Genomic DNA, 21937 nt, shown 5'->3' with positions numbered 1-21937 from the left:
CATTCTGACCACTATTGTTATTTCTACAGCGTTTCGAAAGTTTGCCTTTTAATTACACTACTAGCCATTAAAATTGCTACACCAAGAAGAAATGCAGATGATAAACGGGTATTCATTGGACAAACGTATTATATTAGAACTGACATGTGATTATATTTTCACGCAATTTGGGTGCGTAGATCCTGAGAAATCAGTACCCAAAACAACCACCTCTGGCCGTAATAACGGCCTTGATACGCCTGAGCATTGAGTCAAACAGAGCTTGGATGGCGTGTACAAGTACAGCTGCCCATGCAGCTTCAACACGATACCACAGTTCATCAAGAGTAGTGACTGGCGTATTGTGACGAGCCAGTTGCTCGGCCACCATTGACCAGACGTTTTCAATTGGTGAGAGATCTGGAGAATGCGCTGGCCAGGGCAGCAGTCGAACATTTTCTGTAACCAGAAAGGCCCGTACAGGACATGCAACATGCGGTCGTGAATTATCCCGCTGAAATGGAGGATTTCGCAAGGATCGAATGAAGGGTAGAGCCACGGGTCGTAACACATCTGAAATGTAACGTCCACTGTTCAAAGTGCCGTCAATGCGAACAAGAGGTGGCCGAGACGTGTGATCAATGGCTCCCGATACCATCACGCAGGGTGATACGCCAGTATGGCGATAACGAATATACGCTTCCAATGTGCGTTCACCGCGATGTCGCCAAACACGGATGCGACCATCATGATGCTGTAAACAGAACCTGGATTCATCCGAAAAAATGACGTTTTGCCGTTCGTGCACCCAGGTCCGTCGTCGAGTACACCATCGCAGGCGCTCCTGTCTGTGATGCAGCGTCAAGGGTAACCGCAGCCACGGCCTCCGAGCTGATAGTCCATGCTGCTGCAAACGTCGTCGATCTGATCGTGCAGATGGTTGTCGTGTTGCAAACGTCCCCATCTGTTGACTCAGGGATCGAGACGGGGCTGCACGATCCGTTACAGCCATGCGGATAAGATGCTTGTCACCTCGACTTATAGTGATACGAGGCCGTTGGGATCCAGCACAGCGTTCCGTATTACCCTCCTGAACCCACCGATTCCATACTCTGCTAACAGTCATTGTATCTCGACCAACGCGAGCTGCAATGTCTCCATACGATAAACCGCAATCGCGATAGGCTACAATACGACCATTATCACAATGGGAAACGTGATGCTACGCATTTCTCCTCCTTACACGAGGCATCACAACAACGTTTCACCAGGCAACGCCGGTCAACTGCTGTTTGTGTATGAGAAATCGGTTGGAAACTTTCGTCATGTCAGCACGTTGTAGGTGTCGCCACCGGCGCCCAACCTTGTGTGAATGCTCTAAAAAGCTAATCATTTGCATATCACAGCGTCTTCTTCCTGTCGGTTAAATTTCGCGTCTGTGGCTCGTCATCTTCGTGGTGTAGCAATTTTAATGGCCAGTAGTGTGTATACGAGGGGGGACCCGAAAGAAACCGGACTCCGAGGGCGCTGCCACTCGTAGACGTAGTGCAGGGTTCTCACGCTAGATGGTGTTAGTAGAGACCTTCATGAAACAGCTGTGCAGACCGCGTCTGTGCAGAGCTGAACGTGCAAATCTGGTATTGTGTTTCTCTGACTGTTGGCGGGTTACCTATGCGAAGTCGTTAGGGCAACTTTAAAAGTACAAAGAGCGTGTGTGGAATTTTGTTTCCTGCTTAAAAAAACTGCAACGGAGACACACCAAATGCTTTAGGAAGCTTTCCAGGAGGACGTATGAGCCGCACACAGGTTTTCGAGTGGTTTGAGCGCTTTAAACGTGGTGAGATGTGTGTTGAAGGCCAAGCTGCTTCTGGACGCCCTTCAACATCACGAAATGAGGAGAACATTGAAAAGGTCCGCCAAAAGATCAACGAGGATCGTCGCCAAACGACCGACCAAATTTCAGCAGAGACAGGAATCAGTTGGAGCTCGTGCCAGCGGATTTGCACATGAGATGTGTTGCTGCTAAATTTGTTCCTCGCCTTCTCACACAGGAGCAAACAACCATCCGCATGAATGTGTGTCATGACTTGAGAATAGAGATTACACGTGCTCCAAATTTCTTGAACAAAGTCATTACAGGGGATGAGAGTTGGTGTTACGGGTATGAGCCAGAAACCAAGCAAGCGTCAAGCCAGTGGAGGACTCCCAACTCTCCCAGACCAAAAAGAGCAAGGCAAGTGAGGTCGAATGTGAAGGCGATGATCATTGTCTTTTTTGATGTTCGTGGAATTGTGCATCGGGAATTGGCACCCCCTGGCCAGACTGTTAACCAGCACTCTTACTTGGATGTTTTAAGGCGTCTGCGAGAGGAGGTGAGGAGGAAACGCCCGGAACTTTGGCGATCAGGTGACTGGTTTCTGCATCACGACAACGCTCCAGCACACACGGCCTTACGAGTGACCCACTATTTGGCATCTCAGAGGTGGTCTGTCGTTCCCCACGCTCCGTATTCGCCGGACCTAGCCCCGTGCGACTTTTTCCTATTTCCACGAATGAAAAAAACGCTGAAAGGGGAGCGTTATGACGATGTGGAGGTGGTAAAAACAGCTTCGCAAAGGTCACTGGACAATATCAAACTTGAAGAGTTCCAAACACGCTTCCAACAGTGGGAAGAGAGACTTGACAAGTGTATCGCATGTAATGGAGAGTATTTTGAAGGTGACTGAAGTAATTTTGTAAAAAGGTACATCAATAAATTTTTTATGACAACAATCCGGTTTCTTTTGGGTCCCCCCTGGTATGAGAGAACTCAGCCCCAAAAACAAGATAGACGCCTTACGGATGTGGCTGAGGGAATTGCGGATGTGGTGCGGGCAGCGTTCGTCGTGTCCGCGCTCTGAGCTGAGCTGGTCTGTGGCGCCGCCGCCGCTGCTGCTGCCGCTGCCGCGCGCCTGGACCGTGGAGCGAGTGTGGAGTGCGTGACGTGCCCGCAGGTGTCGGCATGGCGACGGCGATGGCGTGGCTGGCTCTGGCGCTCTTGGGGGCGTGTCTGGCGGCTGCGGGCGAGCGCGGGGGCTGCGGCGACAACGTCGTGCCGCCCTACATCCTCCACACCGAGCCCTGCCGGCCCAGGGCCTCCAGGGGTGAGTACCCCGCCTCTTCTCTGTGCTGACTGCCCGGTCTCCCGCCAGCTTTTGTTGCGGTCTGCGCCGCGCTGGATTAGCCGAGCGGTCTCAGGCGCTGCAGTCGTGGACTGTGCGGAGTGGTTACACGACAATAACATCCCTGTAATGGACTGGCCTGACCCGAATCCCATAGAACACCTTTGGGATGTTTTGGAACGCCGATTTCGTGCCAGGCCTCACAGACCGACATCGATAACCCTCGTCAGTACATCTCTCCTCGAAGAACGGACTGCCATTCCCCAAGAAACCTTCCAGTACCTCATTGAAAGTATGCCTGCGAGAGTGGAAGTTGCCATCAGGGCTAAGAGTGAGCCAACACCGTATTAAATTCCAGCATTACCGATGGAGGGCGCCACGAACTTGTAAGTCATTTCCTGGCAGGTATCCGGATACTTTTGATCACATTGTGTATATGTCCGATTCACAGGAGTTTTCGTGGTGTTGGCAAACTGTTGTGTACATAGTCCCGCGTAGTCAGGGAGTACACAACTTTCCCACTAGATCGCGCCCCGCTAAGCACAACAGCGCAGGCGCAGCGCTCGTCCGTCTCCGCACTACGAGATGGCGCTGCCATAGAGACGGACCGAATTCTGCTTCCGCCGATCTGCGTATTAATACGTAACGGAGCCAATGAGATTGCTGCTAACGTAGAACCTTTTCTCCTCACGGGTCACACTCGCGCAGTGATACGTGAGGTATTATAAAGAGTGCACAGACCTCCGATTAGTCAGTCTGCATTTGTCTGCTCCAGTCTGTACCAGTCTGCATTAGTCTGCATTAGTCTATAGTCAAGTTTCAGTCTGCGCGTAATAAGATTACCATATTCCTGTACATAGCCGTGGAGAGAAATGTATAGACACTTTGTCAAGTATCAGAGATATGTGAGAATAAGATTAACGTACCAAAACCAAAGGAACTTCAGATTGTCAGTTGTAAATAGCATCCAGAACCAAGTTAAGTTATTTTTATGGTTGTTATTATTTTAATAAATGTGGGTGAAAATTAATCAAGTTCTGTTTAAAGTTGATCACTATCAATCTGCTACTCTAAGCGTGCAAGTGGCATTTCTATCGTCTGACCTAACGGCAGAAGATAAACACTCCACGATAAGACCACGAGACATATTGCTGACACTCGCCTGCTTCGTTAGACCGACAAGTCGAATAATCTGATGATGTGTGTACCGAAGGTCTCACAGTACGAACGCCACACAAACATATCTGAAACGTATGTCCCCAAAGAGAAAAAAGCCAACAAACTTATAAACAGTTTCATTACACCAAAACAAGAAGAAAGTGTTTAGTAAACATGGGCTGTAAAGCGCATAGGTTAAGAGATATCTTGTTTTTCTTCGATACTATGGAACGTCTCTTCTCTTGCAAGCTCTTTGCTTTTCATATTTTGAAGCAGATATATGGGCCATAAAAAGAAAAATAATGTCTAGTAACCGTGGACTCTAAAGTGTATACACTAGCGAAAATGAGCAAGTGTTCGGAGCTCTTAAAGTATGCATTTTAGAGTCCATTGTTGCCAGGCTTTTTTCTCTTGTTTTGGTCAATATTTCTCCCTCCAAAAATATGGAGAGCAAAGACCTTGCAGTAGAAGAGCTCTGTTTTATAGTATCGAAGATGAACTAGTGCTGACACCTCTTAAAGTATGTGTCTTAGAGCGCACGTTTACTGGACATTTTTTCTTATTTCTGTGTAGAGGAACTGTCCCTAAAGTTTGTCGTTGCTTTTTGGGACGCCCTGCGAACGCTGCTAGATTTATTGGATGCTTAGTGAAATGTAACTGCCAAAAGGCTACATTTGTCTTAGCAACAGCGGGTATTATCGCTTATATTGTAGAACTGTGTAACAAACAATTTGCCACGCGGGATTAGCCGAGCGGTCTAGGGCGCTGCAGTCATGGACTGTGCGGCTGGTCCGGCGGCGGTTCGAGTCCTCCCTCGGGCATGGGTGTGTGTGTTTGTCCCTGGGATAATTTAGGTGAAGTAGTGTGTAAGCTTAGGGACTGATGACCTTATCAGTTAAGTCCGATAAGATTTCACACACATTTGAACATTTGTTGCGGTCTGCCACCACCTGCTCTCCTGTGCCGGCTTCTTCATCTCCGAGTCTCATGTACGCCCGACGTCCTCGATTATTCGGTGGATATTGTAAGACAACGAAACACCTACGGCCATTCTTGTGTCGTCATTTACAGTGCAGCTACCACTTTCGGCGCTTCAGTGCACCGCCTTCACGCGTTAGCTGAGACTTCGATCAGTTGTGGAACACGCTGTTTCTCGATTTCAACTTGTCGCAGAAAACGGTGGACACCATATTGAACATGTTTTGCGCCGGTCGCACGGAAATTAATAATCCGATTTGATTTTTATTGATGCTTTTTATGCGGTTTATGGCCTCAGGACAATTAAAAACCAATGGGGTTGATATTTTTTATGCGGTTTTTGGCCTCGGCACAATTTAAAACCGATTTTTCCATCCGATTTGGTATCACCCTTGCCGTCGTCAATCGGCTTACGTAACTAACAGTACCACACCTGGACACCGATGCACACTGACAAGGGAACCTCCCCATCGCACCCCCCTCAGATTTAGTTACAAGCTGGCACCGTGGATAGGCCTCGAAAAACTGATCACAGATCAATCGAGAAAACAGGAAGAAGCTGTGTGGAACTACGAAAAAATAAGCAAATTATACAAACTGAGTAGTCCATGTGGAAGATAAGCAACGTGAAGGAGAAAGTGAGCTCAAGAACGCCGTGGTCCCGTGGTTAGCGTGAGGAGCTGCGGAACGGGAGGTCCTTGGTTCAAGTCTTCCCTCGAGTAAAAAGATTAATTTTTTTATTTTCAGACACTTATCAAAGTTCAGGCACTGACACAAAAACTTCGCTCTCCAAAATTCCAGGACATGTTCAGATTTGCTTGGACATACGCAGGATTTGACGGTCTACACACGGAAAAATTTGAAAACGTTAAAAACATGTTTTGACAGAGCACAGGGAAAACTGTGCAACTGTGAAAGTGTTGCATTCATTTGTTGCAGTTTATGTGACAAACTCTTATGTTTTCATCACTTTTTGGGAGTGATTATCACATCCACAAGAAAACCTAAATCGGGCAAGGTAGAAGAACCTTTTTACCCATTCGCCAAGTGTACAAGTTCGGTGGGTCGACAACATATTCCTGTCATGTGACGCACATGCCATGCCATCATCGAATACATCAGACGTGGTTTCCTGTGGGGGAATCGGTTGACCTATGACCTTGCGATCAAATGATTTCGGTTCCCATTGGAGAGGCGCGTCCTTTCGTCTACTAATCGCACGGTTTTGCGGTGCGGTCGCAAAACACAGACACTAAACTTGTTACAGTGAACAGAGACGTCAATGAACATACGGACAGATCATAACTTTGCGAAAATAAAAAAAGGAAACTTTTTACTCATGGGAAGACTTGAACCAAGGACCTCTCGTTCCGCAGCTGCTCAAGCAAACCGCGGGACCACAGCGCTCCTGATCTCACACTGTCCTTGATGTTGCCTATCTTGCACATGGACTACTCAGTTTGTATATTTTGCTTATTTTTTTCATAGTTCCAGACAACTTCTTCCTGTTTTCTCGGTTGATCTATGTTCAGTTTTTCAAGGCCTATCCACTGTGCCAACTTATAACTAAATCTGAGGGGGCTGCGGTGGGGAGGTTCCCTTGTGAGTAGTGCCGGCCGGTGTGGCCGTGCGGTTCTAGGCGCTTCAGTCTGGAACCGCGTGACCGCTACGATCGCAGATTCGAATCCTGCCTCGGGCATGGATGTGTGTGATGTCCTTAAGTTAGTTGGGTTTAAGTAGTTCTAAGTTCTAGTGGACTGATGACCACAGATGTTAAGTCCCATAGTGCTCAGAGCCGTTTGAACACTGAGTAGTACAGTTTGTTTAACGTCAAACGCACACCTTAGGCATTGTTGTATGATTCATTTGTCATTTATAGTCGACCAATATTAAACTATCATGCATACAGCGCCATCTATTGCTACATTTTTCTTCTGTCATACGTCTTCCCCCTTCTCCGACAATATTCCGTTGCAATTTGACGCCATTCTGACCAGTGTTGTTATTTCTACCGAAAGCTTGACTTGTAATCACCCTGCACACCTACGTGGCTACTCTGCAGTTCACGCTTAATTGCCTGACAGAGGGTTCATCGAACTACTTTCGTACTGTTTATCTACTGTTCCCCTCTCTAACACCGTGCAGTAGAAATGAACAGTTAAATCCTTCCGTGCGATCTGTGATTACTCTTCCTGATAGTTCTAATCCTCTTTTAATCTATACCTTATTGTCTCTGTACATTTAAATAACCTGTAAAAGATAGTCATGCTTGTCTGTATCTTTCAAACCTTCCCACAGCGTCCATACATACACTGTAGAGCCAAGAAAGCTGGTACACCTGCCTAATGTCGTGTAGGGCCGTCCGAGCACGCAGAAGTGCCGCAACACGACGTGACATAGACTTGACTAATGTCTCAAGTAGTGCTGGAAAGAACTGACACCATGAATCCTGCAGGGCTGTCCATAAATCCGTGAGAGTACGAGGGAGTGGACATCTCTTCTGAACAGCACGTTACAAGGCATCCCAGATATGCTCAATAATGTTTGTCTGGGGAGTTCGGTGACCAGCGGAAGTGTTTAAACTCAGAACAGTGTTCCTGGAGCCACTCTGTAGCAATTCTGAACGAGTCAGGCGTCACATTGTCCTGCTGGAATTGCCCAAGTCCATCAGAATCCACAATGGACATTGCAAGTAGGCTGTTTGGGTGTTTATATTGGTAACGCCACGCAGCACTCTGTATGAAAATCACTGGCTGTGCTGTGTGCAGTCTGTGGCTGGTTGGCATTGTTGTAATATTCGCTATTGTAGTGTTGGGCAGTTGGATGTGAACAGCGCGTAGCGGTGCGCAGTTGGAGGTGAGCCGCCAGCACTGGTGGATGTGGGGAGAGAGAGCGGATGATCTGAAAGTGTGTCCATCAGAAAGAGTAAATTTGTAAGATATATTGATTTTTGAGCACTTTTAAGGTAAATACATTGTTTGTTCTCTATCAAAATCTTTCTTTTGCTAACTGTGCCTATCAGTAGTTAGTGCCTTCACTTTTATTTAGCTGGCAGTAGTGGCGCTTGCTGTATTGCAGTAGTTCGAGTAACGAAGATTTTTGTGAGGTAAGTGATTCATGAAAGGTATAGGTTATTGTAACTCAGGCCCAGTCTTTCCTAGGGATTATTGAAAGTCAGATTGCATTGTGCTAAAAATATTGTGTGTCTGTTTATTAATGATCTGAATAAGTAAAGAGAGAAATGTATGTGCGCGTTCAGTTTTACTCAGCTGTTTGAAAACGTAAGGAGTTTATCAGCACAATTATTCATAAATTTTTCTAAGGGGAGGTTTCAAAATGAATAGATGCAGTTGATCACACAGGATGCTTACGTACGTGGCGCCTGTCAGACTCGTATCTTGATGTATTAGGGGTCCCATATCATTGCAACTGCACACGCTCTATACCATTACAGAGTCTCCACCAACTTGAGCAGTCCCCTGCTGATATGCAGGGTCCATGGATTCATGTGGTTGTCTCCATACCTCTACACGTCCATCGGCTCGATACAATTTGAAACGAGACTCGTCCGACCAGGCAACATGTTTCCAGTCATCAACAGTCCAATGTCGGTGTTGACTGGCCCATGCGAGGATGAAACCTTTGTGTCATGCAGTCATCAAGGGTACACGAGCGGGTCTTCGGCTCTGAAAGCCTTGACCGATGATGTTTCATTGAATGATTCTCACGCTGATACTTGTTGTTGAGCCAGCATTGAAATCTGCAGCAATTTGCTTAAGGGTTGCACTTCCGTCACGTTGAACGATTCTCTTCTGTCGTCGCTGGTCCCGTTCTTGCAGGATCTTTTCCGGCCGCAGCGACGTCAGAGATTTGATGCTACACCGGATTCCTGATATTCACGGTACTCTCGTGAAATGTTCGTACGGCAAAATCTCGACTTCATCGCTACCTTGGAGATGCTGTGTCGCATCGATCCTGCTCCTGCTACAACACCAAACTCACTTAAATTTTGACAACCTGCCATTGTAGCAGCAGTAACCGATCTGACAACTGCGCCGTATTCTGCCTGTTTACATGCCTCTGTATTTGAATAGGCGTGCCTCTACCACTTTCTTTGGCTCTTCAGTGTCGCAGACTACCTGTATCTGTGATGTCATCTCTCCCACCCATCAGCTCCTGAGGGTTGGAGAGACAACGTCAGTTACAGGTAGTCTGCGTAAACCAGCTGTTGGCCACTCACGCATCGTATATATAGATCGTGATAACCCCTTAAGCATCACCTGGGGCCTGAAGATGGTGCACTGAAGCACCGAAACTGGTGGCTACACAATAAATGACAACGTAAGGATGGCTGTAGGTGTTCCTTGCAATAGTTAACGGCCGTAGTCCCTCAGACCTCCTGGCGCAAGGATGGGCACACGCGCAGAAAAATTTTGGATATGTTCTAGTCTGACACGTTTCTCTCCTAGAGGTTAGTTGCAGCTTGGGTTGAGCTTAAGATTCCCAAGTGTGGCGATCAGTTTAATTTAGTGGTAATTGACGTTAACGAAATTCTTCAACATAAATGTAACTAACGCCAGAGGGAAAGACAGAGCAACATATCATTTAGATATATCACAATTTTCATCATTACCGCAATCTGTAATTTCATTATCGATTTGCTGGAAACCGGTTTCGACGACACACTTTATCATCAGGCCCTCTAAATACATGGTGGCTGAATTTTCCCGAAAGAGATCAATCAGAAAGCCCCACGTGCAGGTAACCAGTATCCATATCAGCTCTCGTGCGACAGAAAACTCAAGTCGCATACGCACGGGGAACAGCAAGAAGCCCTAGTAAGTGGTAAAAACGAGAGTACACTCTGCCATGCACTTCACAGTGGTTTCCACAGTATACAGGTGAAACATAACTACGCCGACAAACTTTCAGATGGGGTAGTATGGACCAAAAAATGCCTAGTAAACATGGGTTCTAAAATGCTTACCTGAAGAGCTATCAGCACTTGTTACTCTGGGATACTGTGAAACACTCCTCTTCTATTACTAGCTCTCTGCTTTCCATGTTTCTGGAGGAGATAGTACGGACCAAAAAAGAGAGGAAATATCCAGTAAACATGGGCTCTAAGATCCATACCTCAAGAGGTATGAGCACTTGGTCAGTATAAGAGATGTGTTGGCATCCGTTTGCGGTCTCACTGTGTGTTCCTCCTTACTGCAAGAGCCGATGTGGATGCCATTATGTCCACGTGGAACTTTCCGACTGATGTCTTTCGGGAAAATTAAGCCGCTATGTATCTAGGGGGCCTTATGATGACGAAGTTTAACGTCGAACCCGGTTGCCAAAAAACTGATAATGAAATTACAACTGGCGGTAGTGTTGAAAACTGTGATATTCCTATCGGCTGTGGTTCTATCTTGCTGTTTAACAAAGATGGATATGCCGACATCATTTAGATAGTAGGAATGCGGCCTTAATAACGTACCGCTATTGTACGTGGTATTACCTTGCAGTATGCTGGCTGGGACACGTCCATCGTATGGATCCTGACAGATTACCACGTGAGGTGATGCTTGGAGAGATGTCTATAGCCAAAAGATCTGTAGGACGTCCTGTTTTGGGGACTCCTGTAAACGAGATATGGAGAGCTTTGGAATCGACACAAACAGATGGGAGGCACGGGCTAGCATAAGACCAGAGTGGCGTGATGATGTATCATCTGGAATGTCGAAGCACGATGAAGTCTTGTTGGACAGATTAAGGCAGAAAAAGCTTCGCAATGCTACCACTGCTCCTGCCTCAGCAGCGAGATACAGTTGTGGCAATTGCGGCAAGAGATGCCGTGCTGCCATTGGCTTGACAAGTCATACGAAAAAATGCAACCCATAAATACACAGACACTGCTACAATCATCTACCAAGATGTCGTGGCCAATATATATGCTCAGTAAAAGTCGTAGACATGTTACTAACAAATACATGAGCTAGTTTTTTCAACCACCATTGATCAGCATTATTTAGGGAGGCCTGTATCTAATGGTATCGAAGCCCGACAGAATCATTGATCACGGATGAATGACCGAATCATTCACAATAATTTCTTGCACGTAATAAGCGCAACACGCCTTCGAATCATCAGCATGTAAAATCAGGGCCGCGATTTGCTACGAGCAGTAACAAGTTAATACCTAATCTCATTACATCTCTTCATAATCATTTGCTAACTCCGTTATTTCAGCCATAGCGACTGAAACTGTATTAATTTGTACAGAATTAGTAAATATCCATACTAGGAGAACTGATGATAATAATAAAAGGCTTTTTACATCTGCTTCTAAGAATAAAACCAGCAAACACCGAATGAACTTAGAAAATGCGTCTGCTCGCTACGAAAGGCCGAGGAGAAAGACATAAGAAAGATACCCAGAGCTATGCTCATAAGACAAGACAAGCGAAAAACAATTTTAAACATGGGTTTTGTTTTGATTTTATATCGCTGATATTCTTTGCGATTACAGTAGATGTTTCTTGATTTACAGAGATTTACGATAAACTTTCACGTATTCAAAAATAAATAAAGTCCACACATTCGCGAGAAACAGATTCCTACTAAACATTTCAACAAATAATATATCCTTTACGTAACGTAGTACTTCAAGTTTTAAAAATAAACTTCCTCTCGAGAGCTACCTCAAGAACAAGCTGAATTTTCTAGAGGAAGATGGGCCACAGATCAAACTGCCAACATCTGACGGAATATGGAGCAGCCTGGAGAATTCCAGAAAGATGTTAATCTCTGCTTCATTCATTATGCTATAGCCTTTGATTCTGTCCACTAAGGTAAACTATGGGAAACACTCTAAACATGGGAGTACCAGATCACCTCATCCACCTCATAAGAAATTTATATTCTGATCAAGAAGCCACAATTAGAACCCTATATGGAGCGATTGAATGGGCCAATCATAATTTACGAGTATTAAGTCAACGATCGCTTAGATAAAGTCGTAAGACCAAAAAAGGACACACTACCAAGAAGTTATCCGAATAGGATGTGATGTTCATATACAGAAAAACAAATGTTTAGAATTTCAGAAAAATTGGATGATTTATTCAAGAGAAACAGCATTACAAAATGAGCAAGTCGGTAACGTGTTGGTCCACCTCTGGCCCTTATGCAAGCACTTAGTTCGGGTTGGTATTGATTTGATAGAATTGTTAGATATCAGCCTGAAGGATTTTTTGAAAAATTCCGTCCAAATGGAGCGTTATATCTTCAATATCCTGAGCTGGTGGGAAGGCCCTGCCCATAGTGCTCCAAAGGTTCTCTTTCCGGGAGAGATCCAGCAATCTTGCTGGCCAAGATAGGTTTTGGCGAGTACGAAGACGGGCAACATAAACTATCGCATTGTGTGGGCAAGCATTGTCCTGCTGAAATGTAAGCCCAGGATGGCTTACCATGAAGGACAACGAATTGGGTCGATTTACCGCTGTCCTGTAAAGGTGCCATGGGTGACAACCAAAAGGGTCCTGCTATCAAATCAAATGGCACCACAGATCATCACTCCTGGCTGTCGGGCGTATGGCGGGCGACAGTCATGTTGGTATCTCGGCACTGTTCGGGAGATCTCCAGACATGTCTTCGGCCTGTAATCTCACTGACTGGAGTAGAATTGTCTTCAGTGATGAGTCCCCCTTCGAACTGAGTTCCAATGACCAGCGATCACTGGACACAGTTCTACTCTAGTCAGTGAGATACCGTACCAAAGACATGTCTGGATACACTCCAGACAGCGGTGGGACACCAACCTGGCTGTCACCCATCATACTGCCCGACAGCCAGGAGTGATGATCTCTGGTGCCATTCGATTTCATAGCAGGACCCTTTTGGTTGTCACCCATGGCACCCTTACAGGACAGCGGTACATCGGCCCATTTTGTTGCCCTTCACGGCAAGCCATCCTGGGCTTACATTTCAGCAGGACAATGCTTGCCCACACACATTTCTGTCGTCATCTGTTGCTGTTATCACAAGCACTTTCTTTGGCATTTAAAATTTTTTTTATGGAATCCAATGATTCGCCCTTTCTTGCACCCCACTCGACTTTCCAATATACGAATATTTTTGTAAATGTAATTATTTCTGCTTGAAAAGCGAATATGTTGAAGAGTCTTGCCTCAGATTTAGCAACAATTGTGGAATTGGTATTATCACACCTCTATGGTTTTCCCTTAAGGTTAAATTGTGGGGGAATTATTGGATACGTTAAATAATACGTTCCACATAGGTTTCCCACTTCCCAAATTTACTGATTTGGCTGAAAGTGTAGCGAACGAAACTCTGCTTTGTTGGATACATATAAGACGTCTTTCTGTAAAAGGTCAGGTCTGCTGGTGTTACCTAGCAAGTTCCTGTTATTAAAGGAAAACGATATTATTCAGTAAATGTCTGTACGTTACAAGAGAATCGTAAATAAATTGTCCTGTAATGCACTGTTTCGTATCTCCCAGGGTCCTTAGGAAACTAAATAATCAAAAATACAGTCTAATTTTATAGTTATTGTCAATTTTTATGGCACTGCATACACTTCCTATCGCAAATACTATCTTACAAATCAATATAGACGTTAGTATTCGCACTTACCCGATACGTTACGCATTAGTGTCGCTTTACTGCCACTTGGGGCGCTGCTATCGCTGGGGTTAACAAAAACAAGATGGAGTGTCGCGACTGATACACTCCTGGAAATTGAAATAAGAACACCGTGAATTCATTGTCCCAGGAAGGGGAAACTTTATTGACACATTCCTGGGGTCAGATACATCACATGATCACACTGACAGAACCACAGGCACATAGACACAGGCAACAGAGCATGCACAATGTCGGCACTAGTACAGTGTATATCCACCTTTCGCAGCAATGCAGGCTGCTATTCTCCCATGGTGACGATCGTAGAGATGCTGGATGTAGTCCTGTGGAACGGCTTGCCATGCCATTTCCACCTGGCGCCTCAGTTGGACCAGCTTTCGTGCTGGACGTGCAGACCGCGTGAGACGACGCTTCATCCAGTCCCAAACATGCTCAATGGGGGACAGATCCGAAGATCTTGCTGGCCAGGGTAGTTGAGTTACACCTTCTAGAGCACGTTGGGTGGCACGGGATACATGCGGACGTGCATTGTCCTGTTGGAACAGCAAGTTCCCTTGCCGGCCTAGGAATGGTAGAACGATGGGTTCTATGACGGTTTGGATGTACCGTGCACTATTCAGTGTCCCCTCGACGATCACCAGTGGTGTACGGCCAGTGTAGGAGATCGCTCCCCACACCATGATGCCGGGTGTTGGCCCTGTGTGCCTCGGTCGTATGCAGTCCTGATTGTGGCGCTCACCTGCACGGCGCCAAACACGCATACGACCATCATTGGCACCAAGGCAGAAGCGACTCTCATCGCTGAAGACGACACGTCTCCATTCGTCCCTCCATTCACGCCTGTCGCGACACCACTGGAGGCGGGCTGCACGATGTTGGGGCGTGAGCGGAAGACGGCCTAACGGTGTGCGGGACCGTAGCCCAGCTTCATGGAGACGGTTGCGAATGGTCCTCGCCGATAGCCCAGGAGCAACAGTGTCCCTAATTTGCTGGGAAGTGGCGGTGCGGTCCCCTACGGCACTGCGTAGGATCCTACGGTCTTGGCGTGCATCCGTGCGTCGCTGAGGTCCGGTCCCAGGTCGACGGGCACGTGCACCTTCCGCCGACCACTGGCGACAACATCGATGTACTGTGGAGACCTCACGCCCCACGTGTTGAGCAATTCGGCGGTACGTCCACCCGGCCTCCCGCATGCCCACTATACGCCCTCGCTCAAAGTCCGTCAACTGCACATACGGTTCACGTCCACGCTGTCGCGGCATGCTACCAGTGTTAAAGACTGCGATGGAGCTCCGTATGCCACGGCAAACTGGCTGACACTGACGGCGGCGGTGCACAAATGCTGCGCAGCTAGCGCCATTCGACGGCCAACACCGCGGTTCCTGGTGTGTCCGCTGTGCCGTGCGTGTGATCATTGCTTGTACAGCCCTCTCGCAGTGTCCGGAGCAAGTATGGTGGGTCTGACACACCGGTGTCAATGTGTTCTTTTTTCCATTTCCAGGAGTGTATATGAGACCTAGTGTCAATAAATATACCTGATCTCTTTGAGTACGTCCACATCTGGTGTCATTGACCTTGAGGCAGTTGTAGCAAACACTGATTACCAAAGGACAACAGAAAAACTAGAAATACGTGTATGTTCCGTAAACTAGGTAAAACAGCAGTAGCATCATAGCTCAGCAAATAGCTGGAAACTTTTACGTCAGGGTAGAAGCACGTAGAGGTACTACGGCTTAAGTTTAAAATAATAGGTGACAATGTACTGGATAGAGACGTACCTAGTGGGTCAGTTCAAGCTGGCAGGGACCCTCCATGCTATACAGTCACTCATCATCATCATCATCATCATTTAAGATTGATTATGCCTTTCAGCGTTCAGTCTAGAGCATAGCCCCCTTATAAAATTTCTCCATGATTCCCTATTCAGTGCTAACATTGGTGCCTCTTCTGATGTTAAACCTATTACTTCAAAATCGTTCTTAACCGAATCCAGATACCTTCTCCTTGGTCTGCCCCGACTCCTCCTACCCTCTACTGCTGAACCCATCAATCACTTGGGTAACCTTGCTTCTCCCATGCATGTAACATGACCCCACCATCTAAGCCTGTTCGCCCTGACTGCTACATCTATAGAGTTCATTCCCAGTTTTTCTTTGATTTCCTCATTGTGGACACCCTCCTGCCATTGTTCCCATCTAATAGTACCTGCAATCATCCTAGCTACTTTCATATCCGTAACCTCAACCTTATTGATAAGGTAACCTGAATCCACCCAGCTTTCGCTCCCATACAACAAAGTTGGTCGAAAGATTGAACGGTGCACAGATAACTTAGTCTTAGTACTGACTTCCTTCTTGCAGAAGAGAGTAGATCGTAGCTGAGCACTCACTGCATTAGCATTGCTACACCTCGCTTCCAGTTCTTTCACTATGTTGCCATCCTGTGAGAATATGCATCCTAAGTACTTGAAACCGTCCACCTGTTCTACCTTTGTTCCTCCTATTTGGCACTCAATCCGTTTATATTTCTTTCCCACTGAAATTACTTTCGTTTTGGAGATGCTAATCTTCATACCATAGTCCTTACATTTCTGATCTAGCTCTGAAATATTAATTTGCAAACTTTCAATCGAATCTCCCATCACAACTAAGTCATCCGCATATGCAAGACTGCTTATTTTGTGCTCACATATCTTAATCTCACCCCGCCAGTCTATTGTTTTCAACATCTGATCCATAAATAATATGAACAACAGTGGAGACAGGTTGCAGCCTTGTCTTACCCCGGAAACTACTCTGAACCATGAACTCAATTTACCGTCAACTCTAACTGCAGCCTGACTATCCACGTAAAGACCTTTAATTGCTTGCAGAAGTTTGCCTCCTATTCCATAATCTCGTAGAACAGACAATAACTTCCTCCTAGGAACCCGGTCATATGCCTTTTCTAGATCTATAAAGCATAGATACAATTCCCTGTTCCACTCATAACACTTCTCCATTATTTGCCGTAAGCTAAATATATGGTCCTGAACCTCTAAGAGGCCTAAACCCACACTGATTTTCATCCAATTGGTCCTCAACTAATACTGGCACTTTCCTTTCAACAATACCTGAGAAGATTTTACCCACAACGCTGATTAAAGAGATACGTCTGTAGTTGTTACAATCATTTCTGTTTCCATGTTTAAAGATTGGTGTGATTACTGCTTTTGTCCAGTCTGATGGAACCTGTACCGACTCCCAGGCCATTTCAGTTATCCTGTGTAGCCATTTAAGATCTGACATTCCACTGTATTTGATGAGTTCCGACTTAATTTTACCCACCCCAGCTGCTTTATTGCACTGCAATCTATTGACCATTTTCTCCACTTCCTCAAATGTGATCCTATTTCCATCATCATTCCTATCCCATTCTACCTCGAAATCTGAAACATTACTGATCGTATTTTCACCTACATTGAGAAACTCCTCAAAATATTCCCTCCATCTGCCCACGGTATCCACAGGATTCACCAGCAGTTTTCCTGACCTGTCCAAAATACTTGTCATTTCCTTCTTACCTCCCTTTCGAAGACTGCTAATTACACTTCAGAATGGTTTTCCAGCAGCTTGACCCATAGTCTCCAACCTGTTTCCAAAGTCTTCCCAAGATTTCTTCTTGGATGCAGCAATTATCTGTTTGGCTTTGTTTCTTTCTTCAACATAAGTTTCTCTACCTGAGTTCTAGTATGTAGCCATTTTTGATACGCCTTCTTTTTCCTTTTACAGGCTGCCTTGACTGTGTCATTCCACCAAGCTGTTTGCTTCATCCTACCTTTCCACACTACCTACCTGTTCCAAGACATTCTTTAGCCACTTCTAGTACTGTGTCCCTGTACCTTGTCCATTCCTTTTCCAATTACTGTAATTGACTACATTCAACTAACTTGTGCCTTTCTGAGATCGCTGTTATGTACTTGTGCCTGATTTCCTTATCCTGAAGTTTCTCCACTCATATCCTCCTACATATGGACCTAACCTCCTGTACTTTCGGCCTCACAATCCCATTTTCACTGCAGATTATATAATGATCAGTGTCATCAAAGAATCCCCTGAATACACGTGTGTCCTTCACAGTCTTCCTGAATTCCTGATCTGTTATTATATAGTCTATGACAGATCTGGTTCCCCTGCCTTCTCAAGTATACCGGTGAATGTTCTTATGTTTAAAAGAGGAGTTTGTGATTACTAAGCCCATACTGGCACAGAAATCCAAGAGTTGTTTCCCGTTCCTGTTGGCCTCCATATCCTTTCCAAATTTACCCATAACCATTTCATACCCTTCTGTTCGGTTTCCAATCCTAGCGTTAAAATCACCCATGAGCAGAACGCTGTCCTTGTCCTTTACTCTAACAACTACATCACTGAGTGCCTCATAAAAACTATCCATCTTATCTTGATCTGTCCCTTCATAATGCGAATATACTGACACAATCCTAATTTTCTTGCTAGACACTGTCAAATCTATCCACATCAGTCGTTCGTTTACATACCTTATTGCAGCTACGCTGGGTTCCATTTCTTTCCTGATGTAAAGCCCTACACCCCATTGTGCTATTCCTGCTTTGACTCCTGACAGGTAGACCTTGTATTCTACCACTTCCTCTTCTTTCTCACCCCTTACCCGAATGTCACTAACAGCTAAAACGTCCAGCCCCATCTTACTTGCAGCCTCTGCCAGCTCTACCTTCTTGCCAGAGTAGCCCCAGTTGTTAGCTCCCCATCTCATTACCATTTGTTGCCAAGTCGTATCTTAGGAGTCCCTGGTTTGTCAGTTAGAGGTGGGACTCCGTCACCTCCAAAGGTCCGAGGCATTCTGCTCTGATTGTTGCCAGCATCATATTTAAAGTAGCAGGGAAGCAGGTTGCTAGCCTTACTTGCCCCGAGTCCCATTGGGTTTTACCCCTAACGGTTGAGGGACTAACCGGTGGATTTTTGCCGTATGAGCACAAAGGTGACCACGCCTCAGAATATGTCCGAGATGCCCAGCCTTATTCCAAAGTAACTGGTATCCCGACTGTCGGGACCACTTACTTGGCCACTCATACGTTGCCCGTGGTTCATGAACTAGGACATGACTATAGGAACCCACACCATGAACCACTATACAGTCACTACAAAGAAATTTCCAAACTACTGCATAACGGGTGTAAAACAAAGTACAGGACTACAGATAGAGAGCTGCTAAATGAAACGCGTTTGGCGTTAAGATACCAACGCGTGAAGCCTTCAGTGATTACCGTAACAGAATATTGTCAAATAGTCTTTCAAAAAACCCGAAGAAATTCTGGTCCTACGTAACAGTTGCTAGAGGTACCAAAGCTAGTGTCCAGACACTCGTGGACAAGCCAAGAACTGAATTCGAGGGTAACCAAGCACAAGCAAAAATATTTAACTCCGCTTTCAAATACTGCTTGACAAAGGAAAACACATTACTCCAATGTAATTCTCTAACCACTGCAAAGATGGTAAAATAGACATTAGTCGCACTGGTGTTCGGAAACTGTTGAAATCATTAAAAGTGAAGAGAGCTCCAGGATCTGAAGGAATCTCCATCAGGTTCTGTACAGAATTTGTGACTGAGTTAGCCCTCTTTTATCCGTAATATACCGAGAATCCTTCCAACAAAACACTGTGCCCAATATTACGGTATATTGATAATTTTTACTTATGGACCGTCTGACAGCAACTGAATAAAACACAATTTTAGTGCCATACGCGTTTCGTCTTTATTTTCTGCAAGGCATCATCAGTGGCCTGGAATATGTACATATGTTAGCTATTTTATTTACATTTTTGTCACTGTGCCTATAGGTTATAAACAGTTCTGGTGGTTGGTATTTCCTATTAAGTAGTAATGTTTTGAACTGTACTTACAGGTTGCGTGGACAATTTCTTACATATTACCCTCCTGTTGCGTTTTTGGTGTTGTTCTTCTTCTTATGAACGCCAATTTGCTGTTTTTTCCACATTCCACAGCACTATGCACTGAACGCTTGTTTTAAAGCAATGTTTTGGTTTCTGTTGCCGACTGTCAAATGTTTTTGCCAAAGATCGAATGTTATTGCCAAACTTATGAGTGTAACTATTGAAGTATCTGTGGTCTGTTCGTGTATGCATTTGTGAGTGTGTGTGTGTGTGTGTGTGTGTGTGTGTGTGTGTGTGTGTGTGTGTGTGTCAGACGGTCCATAAGTAAAAATTATCAATATACCGTAATATCACACGCAACTGAGGAAGACAGGACTATAAAAGTTGAAGATGTCTGTGCCCAATAGTTTGAAGAAAGCACTGACCACCCGCAACTACAAGAAGGGCGACAGAAGTGATGTACAAAAGTAGCGTCAAATAAACTTGACATCCATTAGTTGTAGAATCCTAGAGCTCTATCAGGTATGTCGAACAGAATGACCTTCTTCACGTCTACTAGCACGGGTTCCGAAAACGCTGATCGTGTGAAACAGAACTCGCGCTTTTCAGACGTGATATCCTGGAAGCCATGGATCATGGCGGCCAGGTACCAGCTATGTTTCTTCACTTCCGAAAGGCGTTTGAATCAGTATCCCACACGCACTTGTAGTACGATAAAATGGGGTATCACGCGAGACTTGTGACTAGGACAAGGACACAGAATGTGATCTTGAATGGAGAGTTACTGACAGACGTAGAGTCAACTTCAGGAGCGCTCCAGGGAAGTGTGTTGAGACCCATGCTGTTCGTTTGTGTATTAATGACTTTGCAGACAATATTACACTGTCTTGTCACCTTAATATGACATATGACTACCTGCCAAAAGCCAGAATAACCTAAATGACTGGCGACAGGTGGCCTTTGCAGATTAATCACAATTTATGCTGTTGGCCGTTGCCGTTGATGTGTACGGCATGAAACATCTGAAGGCAAACACCCTACAACAATCGCTGTAAGAGTCCAGGCAGGAGGAGGAAGCGTTAGGGTATGCGAAATGTTTTTGTGCTGTTCCCTGGATGACCTCGTCATTCTGGAAGGCACTGTGAATCAACATAAGTGTGCATCTATCCTTGGGGGCCATGTGCACCCCTCGCATGCCACCTGTTTTCCCTCAGCATGATGGCACCTACCAGCAGGACAATGCATCGTGTCAGCCAGCTTGCAGTGTACGTGCGTGGTTAGTAGAACACCAGGATGAGTTGAACGTACTCCCCTGGCCGGCAAACGCCCCGGCTTTAAACCTAATCGAGACTCTGTGCTACCACACCGATCGGGCTGTATGCGCCATTGAGCCCCAACTGAGAACGCTACCAGGTTGGTACGCACCTTCGTTCATTGGCTGCAGCAATTCCTACCGGATTTGAAAGCGATATTGATTCACAAGCCTTGGAACGTGTCTCCTATCCTTCTCGGTCAGGGTTTTTTCCGCCCACAATTCTGACGTCGTTTCGTGGCCACGAGAGTGACACCGCAGCTTGTAGACACGTTTAACAATCCGACCCCAAGCACCAATAAATCGTGCAACTTGTCCGCCCCGATAGTTGAGTGGTCAGCGTGACGGATTGCCGTCCTACGGGCCCTGGTTCGATTCCCGGCTGGGTCGGAGATTTTCTCCGCTCAGGGACTGAGTGTTGTGTTGTCATCCTGCAACTTGAGACACCACATGGCCACCGGCACGGCCGAACACGATTGCCCCTTTTTGCTACTCTATCATGTCCTTACATTTACTCATGTTTCCGTACAATGTCTCCTTGAAACATGTCGCCGGCCGGAGTGGCCGAGCGGTTCTAGGCGCTACAGTCTGGAACCGCGCGACCGCTACGGTCGCAGGTTCGAATCCTGCCTCGGGCATGGATGAGTGTGATGACATTAAGTTAGTTAGGTTGAAGTAGTTCTAGGGGATTGAGGACCTCAGAAGTTAAGTCCCATAGTGCTCAGAGCCATTTGAACCATAAGTGTCTCGCCGATCCAGTGGCGGATACAGAAAAACCTCAAAGATGG

The 21937-nt window shown here is 45.8% G+C and overlaps 1 protein-coding gene across 1 annotated transcript in view; it reads left to right on the top strand.

Moving 5' to 3' along the window:
- Positions 1 to 21937, top strand: part of LOC126425159 (peroxidase-like) — a 208856-nt gene that overhangs the window by 7515 nt on the left and 179404 nt on the right. The window contains exon 2 of the mRNA XM_050088109.1: positions 2973 to 3122. Coding sequence (XP_049944066.1) covers positions 2981 to 3122 — 142 coding nt within the window. The 5' untranslated portion in view covers positions 2973 to 2980. The remainder of the gene's footprint in view (positions 1 to 2972; positions 3123 to 21937) is intronic.

Source organism: Schistocerca serialis, chromosome 10 (genome assembly GCF_023864345.2).
Source record: "Schistocerca serialis cubense isolate TAMUIC-IGC-003099 chromosome 10, iqSchSeri2.2, whole genome shotgun sequence".
Taxonomy (NCBI): domain Eukaryota; kingdom Metazoa; phylum Arthropoda; class Insecta; order Orthoptera; family Acrididae; genus Schistocerca; species Schistocerca serialis.
The sequence above is the reverse complement of the archived record's forward strand: the minus strand, read 5'-3'. Positions and strand labels throughout refer to the sequence as shown.